This window comes from Anas platyrhynchos, chromosome 22 (assembly GCF_047663525.1).
Source record: "Anas platyrhynchos isolate ZD024472 breed Pekin duck chromosome 22, IASCAAS_PekinDuck_T2T, whole genome shotgun sequence".
Lineage (NCBI taxonomy): Eukaryota > Metazoa > Chordata > Aves > Anseriformes > Anatidae > Anas > Anas platyrhynchos.
Genome location: NC_092608.1, coordinates 11,055,240 through 11,064,152, shown reverse-complemented (window position 1 = coordinate 11,064,152; position 8,913 = coordinate 11,055,240). Strand labels below are relative to the sequence as shown.

General features: G+C 42.8%; 1 protein-coding gene across 2 annotated transcripts; it reads left to right on the top strand.

Moving 5' to 3' along the window:
• Positions 1 to 232: 232 nt before the first annotated feature.
• Positions 233 to 8,582, top strand: LOC139999266 (RANBP2-like and GRIP domain-containing protein 8). 2 transcript variants are annotated; one of them, XM_072026760.1, is made up of 6 exons: positions 233 to 552; positions 2,526 to 2,593; positions 3,099 to 3,210; positions 4,187 to 4,339; positions 5,223 to 5,280; positions 6,437 to 8,582. In XM_072026760.1, the coding sequence occupies exons 1-6, from the start codon at positions 478 to 480 to the stop codon at positions 6,541 to 6,543; spliced, it is 573 nt and encodes a 190-aa protein (XP_071882861.1). In that variant the 5' UTR covers positions 233 to 477; the 3' UTR covers positions 6,544 to 8,582. The 2 variants fall into 2 exon arrangements, with proteins under 2 accessions (XP_071882861.1, XP_071882860.1); XM_072026759.1 differs by having other exon boundaries at positions 5,223 to 6,486.
• The last annotated feature ends 331 nt before the right edge of the window (positions 8,583 to 8,913 follow it).

Here is an 8,913-nt window from a genome sequence, read left to right as displayed (position 1 = left end):
TTTGAGCAAAGTGCCTGGAACTTGCAGAAAAGCGAGAGGGGCACACCTCCAGCAAGCCGCGGGGCAACCGCCTTACGGCTTACAAAATTAAATCAATCAATCCAAAAGAATAAGTTACAGCTCGTGTCTCAAACTCTGCAGCCTGCGCGTCTTCAGGGCTGCTCCCAGCTACTTTCTGAGGGACCCTTTGCAACCTCAGTTCCTAAAGCCCTGTCAGGGAGCCCCAGCGGCCGCCCCGCGCATGCGTCACAGCCTCGCCCCTCCCCTCCCCGCACTGTGGCAACGGCTCCTGCGCATTCAGCGGGGGCGTGCGCAGTGTGCGCAGTGTGCGCAGTGTGCGTAGCGCGCTGCGTGCGCGGCGTTCCTAGGGCGCGGCCGGTGCCCCGCCTGGAGCTGTTTGTTTGTGCCGCTGCGGCGGCGCGGCGCGGCACGGGAGCGGAGCGGAGCCCGGCCGGGCTCGGCGCTGCTGCGGTCGCCATGTTGAGGCGCAGCAAGGCCGAGGTGGAGCGCTGTGTCGCCTCCGTGCAGGCCTCTGCGGCTTCTCGGAGAGAGGTGAGCGAGGCCTCGCCGCTTCCCTTGGCCGGCGGGGGGGGAGGCGGAGGGGGTCCCGGTGGGGTCCCGGTGGGGTCCCGGGTGGGGTGGGGGGCTAGGGGGGTGGCCGGCGTCGTGAGGGGAGGGTTGGGGCTGCCCCTGCCCCTGCCCCTGCCCCTGCCCCTGCCCCGCGGCGCCTCACGGACAGGAGGGGTTTTATAGCAGGGCTTTCCTCGGGGCCGGAGCGAGGGAGAGGTACTTTCCTTCACAAACGAAGCACCGCGCCGCCTTCAAGTTTCAGTGTCCTTTCCGTGCGGCGCCGTGGAGGTTTCTGGCCGGCCGCTCGCTGAAGCGACAGCGCCGAGCGAGGGGGGCTGGGGGCGCACAGCTCCGCTCCCTGTCAGCCAGCGGGCCCGGGGGTGACAAACGCCACCCGTGCCCATTTTAGCTGGGAAACGCTCAGCCGCCTGATGCGATTCAGCGGGCCCTAATCCTGAAAGATCCCGGCCTGCCGCTCGGAGTTGCTTTGAAGCGGCGTGAATGTGCCCGAGCTAAGCGTGATCCGGTAGGGACTGCGTGCAGGGGCTGTGCCTTTGGTTGGTGCCTTTCCCAGCAGCAGCAGCAGCAGCAAAGCTGTCCTGTGACTTTGTGGGTTCGACTTGGGCACTGTTTGGGCTAGACAGCGTCAAGTGCATCGCCGCCAGGTGCACAGATACGTTCCCACAGTGTTGATACTCCCCGGTGGCCTCGACACAAAATATTTCCTCTCCTCTTCTTGTGCTCAAGGCCACCGGACGCGTTTAGTTTTGACTTTCGAGCGATGCTTACAGCTGACTGTGTAGCACAGTCCACCGAGGGAATAGTTACTGGTTTCCTTGTTGTGTTGATTTCGGAGGGAAGGGTCTGCCAAGGCTGCAAGCGTTTCTTTTGAGGTTGCTTTTCATCCCTGTCCGCAAGGTGTCAAGCGTGAGTCCGCTCTGGCGTGTCAGTGATACCTGAAAAGATGGACCGAAAACGCGGAGGCCTGTTTTCATTGAAATTCGCTTAAAGTTTTACATAGATCACTTGGGGGTGGGGGAGGGGTGGGGAGTAGCAATTTGAGTGTATTTCGAATGCAGACCGTTGATTCATGTTTTGCGTCGTTGGGCCTAACTACCTCCAGTAGTTTGGAGTTCACAGACAAAACCTGCTTTTTGATCCGATGTTGGGAGCTCGGATTTTAAATACATATTTAAAAATAGCTTCTACCTTGAAGTTTTTGCTTGTGACTTTGTAGTTCTCTAGCTCTTTCCTTTGACTCATTTCCTCCTGCCCGTGCTTCTCCCATCTTGCCCTCTTGCTTGCTCAGTTTTCTGTTTTGCTTTTTCTCGCTTTCGTTTCCTTGTTTTATTCCTCCTTAAATACCTTTCGTCTTTCATCCCCAGAACAAGTGTGTTCAAGCTATCTCAGACTGATGACATCAGAAATAAATTACTGTATTGATGCATTTTGTATATAAACTGAGAGTAGGTGGGATTTCTTAGGTGGGAAGAAAACATTTTACCTATATTGAAACAGTTGTGAGTGATATGTACTAGACCAGGACTAAGTACCATCTTTTTTGTTTACTCTGTCAGATTTTAGGGGTTCTTTTTGCAACATTGTTACATTGGGGGAAAAAAACAGGCTGTACTTTAAATGTAGCAGACTCTCTTCTACTTCTTCTACACTCTTCAGTAAGAAGTGGTTGTGAAATGTCACAAGTATTAAGGCTTGTTGCTTGCTTCACCAGTAACCTCAATTTCACGTTTGTAGCCTTGGCCAGTTACAGGAAAAACATTGTTTTCCAAATCCCACATCTTTCAAAAACAAAACTTTGGTTATGAGGAGCGGACTGGAGCTGATAACTAGTTATCAAATTCAGTCTCTCAAAAAGTATCAGAAGGGTCTTCCTATGCAATTACTTTGAAAGTGTTGTACATCTAAAATGTGCTTGTTGTGTGTTTTCCGTTCAGAAATCGTTGAAAGGATTCCAGTTCGCTAAGCTGTATTTTGAAATAAAGGAATATGAACTTGCTAAAAGGTAATACGCGTTGCTGTATTCTGCTATTCTGTTCTCTAAAGTACTTTAGAAAAGCTAAGTGAATATGAAGTAGACTGGAGAAATCAAGATCACTATCATGCTGCTTTACAGTAGCAGTAGATGTGGGTATCAAGTGCTGTTTAAATCTTTATAAAACAGCAACTTAGATAATTAGTTACGTGATATTGAAAAACTTGCTGTTTGAAATGGCTTTTATTCCATTGTATTATGAAGCAATTACAGTTACAGTTTCTTTCTCTTTTTTTTTTTTTTTTTTTTTTAATAAATACCAATACTTGGTGGCAAATAAGTAGCGTCTGTACATGTAAAAATAATGTTCTGTACTTTAAGGTCCAGACCAGGTATCTGGAACCAACCATGACTGCATTTCCTGTATCACATGTTAAATTCCTGCCCCGCTTCCGTGGACACTGGGGGGGGGCGGGGGAGGACAGAGGGACTCGTATTATTGAGGAATATTGATCCTTTTTTTCCTGCTCCATAGGTATATATTTACATACCTCAGTGTGCAAAAGAGAGATGCGAGAGCACACAGATTTCTTGGACAAATTTATGAAGCTGAGGACAACATAGAAGAAGCTTTTGGATGTTACAGGGTAAGTACTCCACCGACCTCCGATGTCCTGCTTTAATCCATTGTAAAGGGACTTTTAAAATCATTCTGTTCTGGACTTTTCTTAAATGCATAGAAGAAAACATGTTTGTGGAAAAAGTGTAATATGTATGCTTTCTGTTGCCAAAGGTGTATATGACGTACTGCAGAGGGGATTCTTCATTTGATGTGTTTTGCTTCATCAGTATTTTTTTTTAAGATGATTCTTTTGTGACCTAGACTGGGTCTTTGTGCTAGCTGCTACTAAATTCTTTCCATATCTTACATTGCCCTTTGGATTAGGGAATTTGACAGCAGTGACAGATTCTTAGCAAGGGCTCAGGTGACAGCAGTAATCTAGTTGCTACTGGAAGACTAGACCTAGGGTGTTTTCTAGTTGTTCGTATTTATTGCTTTTTTGGGGGGTTTTGTTTGGGGGGGTGTGAGATGGGGCAGGGCGAACATAATTGACATTTATTTATATGATTGCCCAATGAAAAATTCACCATCAGAATGCCTTTGTTCAGGTTTTGGGGAGGGAGAGGATGTGCTCAAAAGTTTTGCTGCCAATACATCCCAGCTTGTCGTAGGGTGTGACTTAATTATATATTTCTTCAAAAATGTCTATATGGAGTTAGACTAAAGGTACGTAAGAGTCCAGCTGCCTGCGTATAGCTGGTGGTGGGGGCAGAGTAGCTGGCTTCTGCGTTTTTTCCCTTGGAAATTCTTTCTTTTCTGAATTTTTGCTCTTTTGAGTTGCAGCAGATGTATCTGGGTGCTGTAGACTAGTGATGCATTTAGCAACTGAGGTCTTTCTTAACTCATTCAAAAAGTATTTACTAATAGATCTGTCTAATTTGAATACCTGTGTCTTTTCAATTACTGTTATAATTTTCTTTCCCATTCTGTGTGGATTGCAAGATCAAGTTACCTTTTTTTTCCTGCCTTTTTTTCCGGTGTGCGTGCATGGGGAAAACTAGCGTTCTGTGGAGTTGAACCCAATGCAGAAAGATCTAGTACTGAAGATAGCGGAGTTACTGTGCAATAATGCCGTCACTGATGAAAGAGCAAAATACTGGGTTGAAAAATCTGCTAAGTTGTTTCCTGGAAGCCCTGCTGTTTACAAGTTGAAGGTAAATGCCAATTTCCAACCTCTGTTCTGTGACGTTCAGAAGCTTCTAGCGTCTGACTGGAGGAGCACTTTTCCCGTGTCATCTTCTGTAAAACTTCCTGGCTAAATTATTTTAGAATCTTGAGTATTAAATCTAATGGAATTAATATTCTTTAGATGTAATTCTTCTAGAATTTATTCTATTTTTCTAGATTTCCTATTCTTCTATTTAAAGAAATGTTAATTTCTCTGCCATTTGACACTTCGGTCTAGCTTTCAAGAAAACTGCAACTGCAGGCTTTCGTACACTTGTCAAGGTTTCAGGGTTGACAGTCTTCAAAAATGCAGGAAAATCATGCTAGTAGTCACATCCAAGAAGTTAAGACTAGGTAGGCAGTTCTCTATTTATTGTGTGACTGGCAGGAAGGTATCAGGCCTGAGAACTCAGACTTCCTTGCCCTCTATGCTGCTTGTTTGTTTTCTAAATTTGGATTAAATAGAGCAGAAAGTAAGGAATGCTCTAACTCTCGATTGCTGCGTAAAAGCCTTCAGTTGCACAGTCTGACTTTTGCACAGGTATTAGTTTTGTGTAACACAGCAGCAATGACACTTAGTCTTAAGATGTTTGTTTTAGACAGGCTATTCTGTGGCAGGGTATGCTGCCTTTGAACCAAATGGTTTCACAAGCTGAACATGCCATCCATAAGAGACAAATTCTGATTTTTTTTCCCTATTTTAAATGTTTGAGTGTTTCATTAAGCTTCGTAATAACTGGAAGCTTTTCAGCTTTAATAGTTTAAGTAATGTAGTTTGTGTGGTGGAGGCAAGAGTTGTCTGTTAATGTAGTTGTTGAAAAGGCCCACATGCAAGATGAAATATTAATGCGTTGCCTTCATGTTCAATAGGAGCAGTTGCTGGATTGTAAAGCACCATCGCTAGCGGAACTTCATAAATATGATGTTGGTAAGAGGCGTTACTCTCTGAAACTCAGCATAAACATGACTGTCTGTACCAGAGGTTCTTCTAGAAATACTTCGTATTGCAGTAAGAAGACAGATAGCAACACTGAACAGCTAGTATGGCCCTAATCACTCCAAAAGAGGAGTGAATATGTAAGGAGTTCCAATTTATGCTGTAACATGTTGCTGAGAAGCAGTATTGTTATGCTTGGTTCTTAAGAATCTGTCACATACTTCCCTACTTCTATCCTTTCTGTGTTCTCTAGTCTGTTCTGATCCGTTTTCATTTGCTGCTGCCTGTTTAGCTCTTTGTGTTTGGACATCGGTAAGCGTCAATGGGAAGGCAGGTCTGTCTTCCTATGTGACCTATGAATACAGGCTCCGAATATGTTTCTAACCATCTAAGAATGAATTCAGCTCTGTAATAATGGCAGTGTCGGACTAATACTGGTTTGGAACAATGGGCAGTAATGTTTGTGTTATCGTCATTTGTGCCAAAGATGTACACTTGGGTCTTCAAGACAGAACAAGGGAGGACCAGGAATGACAAAAAGGAATTTGCATTGGGGCTATATGGGTGCTCATGCTCATTGCTAATGTAGTCGGTTAGGTAGGACTAAATATTCGAGCAAGAGGCGTATCTATTAGTATTTTTAGAGTCGAGTGTGAGGCAGCCTTTATCAGAAATGAAAGTGCTCAGGTTCCCTAAATGGTGGACTGGCTTCTCTTTATTCTAAACTAAATTCTTAACAGAGAAACTGTGACTATTGTACATCAATTCTCATTGTATACAACTAAATTCCTCTTAATTTACTCAGTAGCAATTTGTTAAATTGCAGTTCTGAAGTGTTTCACTCAACGGGAAATAGGAGAGGTCCGGGTCTATTCAGCAGTTAATCACTTTCCTGAAGCCATAACAAAAAGGAAACTTTGGCTACCTCATGTTTCAGTCCGTGCATAGATTGATTCAAACAAGTCATGGAACAAAACTTTGAGCATTTCTCCGTAATTCTTTAGGAGATTACTTTTTCATTTCAATATGTCTTGCTTTATGCTGGTCGCTGTAAACGCTTAAAATACACTTTCGCTGGTTTGGATAAGCAGTCTTTATTTATTTAAGACTATATTTTTAATGTAAAGTGTGTTCTTTTTCTCCACAGATAACACCTTACCATCCCATTTAGGTAAAAGTCAGAGTAATAGCGAACTGCAAGTCGCCCGTCAGAATCTCCAGGTAGGAACTGTAATGGCCTCAGACATTTTGTAATGATCAGTAATGTTACAAAGATTCTCACTTTTGACAGAGAATTCAGAAATTACTAACTATATCACTGTCATCATCCACCTCTTCCCCTAAATTAGTTCACTGACTTGGTAATGACATGGGTAGTGGTTAGATCAGATATTTGCTCTGCTGAAGGGAGTTTGAACACAGTGCTATTATTCCAAGAGTTGTGTCTTGTGATGCGGTGTTGGCATGGAGAGAAACACCTGCAAGCACTGCTTTTCCTGACAGCACCTGAAACTATGCTCTTCACTCTGGGCATTCAAGAGCACTTGCCCTCTTGACTTGATCTTCTGTGAAGACCATCCCTTCTGCCTTTACTTTTCTGCTGCTGGTGACTCCCAATAGTTTATCCACCAGCAGGCTTGGGCCACTAACTAAAGAGCTCCCAAACCTGCATTGGTTTTATTCTGTAACAGCTTCTGTGCTTCTGCTAGATTTCCTGCTGGGACTGTCTTTTGCACCATCCAAGATGAAAAGAATTGTGCGTATCTTTTTTCTCACCACTTTCCTAGAGGTGCTTTCCACTAACTGAAGAAACAATACAGCAATCTAGTGTTTAGGGCACTGGACTCTTTTGTCTTACAGATAATAGCATTATCCAAAACTTCTGGAAACAAAATCCTACTTTTAATTGTCTATGCTGTTACTTGAACAGCCATGCAGAGTTGAATTCTGCATTTTGGAAGGCCAAGCAGTCCTGCCGCAAATCCAATTGAATGTAGATGGCCATTAGGATACTTCTAATTAGTCAGCTATTGTGTAACACTATAATTAAAAACAAAACCTAAGCATATCTGCAGAGGAAAGAATTCTAGTTCACTATAAATCGGTAATTTCATGTGTTTCGAAGGCGTTTCAACATTTTTTTTCCTTGGTATAGAGGGAGCGTTCAGCACAGGAGAAATATGCACTGGAACTTGAGAGACGAGAACGTGCTCTAGTTGAGCGAGAAGAATTGCTTCACAGATGTGAAGCAGCTTTCGCTGCAATAAAAGATGCTGATGAAGACGTTTAGGCAGTACTTGGAACTATGAAAAAAGTACAATAACTTACTTAGTGATTCTTATTGCTCCCCATACATTTTAACTTGCTTGTAGTTTTCTTAAGCCATCATATGTTTGCTGGATATAATGCTTATTTCTTTAAAGTGTTTGAAACCCCCAAATGAAAGATTTAGCATAAAAAGTGCCAAACTGTTGTTAGTGAGTTTGGTGTGGTTTCCAGTTCAGAATGGTGCAATGAATTGTGGGATGTGTAGGTACAGATTACTGTTGAAATTTGGGAAAACTAGATTAAAATGAAGCAGTTAACCACTGGGTTAGAGAGGTCAGTAAGACTGGTGCTTCCAGTATTTGCAGGTCTTCGGAACAGACTAGACAAACATTTGGCAGGAATGAAGTGATGCACTTTATTATGATACAGATGGTACCCGATTTGATAATGGAATTGGATGGTTTAGACATCCTGGCACCACCTACAACAGCCCTGTGGTCTGTGAAATTATTGCCAAATCCCTGAAGAACTGTGAAATTATTGTCAAAACCCCAAATATGCAAGCCTTATAAAGCATTGTGTAATGTGGTTTGGAGAAATTGAGAATATTAATTCTTTTTTATTTCCTCTCAAAACCTTTCACTTATAATTCTGCTGTCCCTGACTGTTTTGAAAGTTTATGGTCAATTTCAAGCCACCTTGCTCCTGTTCCATCCCAAGCTGGGCAAGCTTTTCCAAGGCTTGGTTAACTCTAAAGGTTTGGCCTTTTCAATGGAAGTAATTGAGCACTCCGTTTGGAGCCTATCTGTAGCATTTTCTTTGTTGATGAGATCATTTCTATATTTACCGCTTAAGTCCTTTTTGCAGCATGATAACAGTCTGAGAGTGAGGCTTAAGAAAATGTAGTAGATGGTTGAATTCCTAGTGCAGAAGACAACACTTCTGAACAAAAAGCTATTTTCACATAGAAGATTCTCACGGTTTCTGAGAAATGGAATGTTACTTTCTGAAAACATTTGTTTTATACTCGGCTTCAAAGCCTCAGTGTTGTTTTTTTTTTTCAGAATCTGCTGGAAAATATTTAATTATATTTCAAATTTCCAGTGAAGGGGAAAAAAGACACATTCCTTGGTTTCTTTTTCAAGGCACGCAGGTTTTTGACTGTTACAAGTAATTGTCGCTTCAATTTTCCTTTGTTGCAGTTTCTTTTGTCTGTTTTTGCTTATATTTTAATGGTATGTACTGGTATTAAATTATATTGTGGACTAATAATAACAACAAATATTAAAAGATTACTATCTTGAGTTTCACAATTATTTTTTTCCAATTCGATGAAATGTAGCACGTATTGGATAC

Bases quoted from the DNA above. Each gene is read 5' to 3' on its own strand.
- LOC139999266 (XM_072026759.1), top strand. From the start codon at position 478: ATGTTGAGGCGCAGCAAGGCCGAGGTGGAGCGCTGTGTCGCCTCCGTG. The intron at 2,594-3,098 runs GTAATACGCGTT...CCTGCTCCATAG, and splicing joins GAATATGAACTTGCTAAAAG to GTATATATTTACATACCTCA. The intron at 4,340-5,222 runs GTAAATGCCAAT...CATGTTCAATAG, and splicing joins CTGCTGTTTACAAGTTGAAG to GAGCAGTTGCTGGATTGTAA.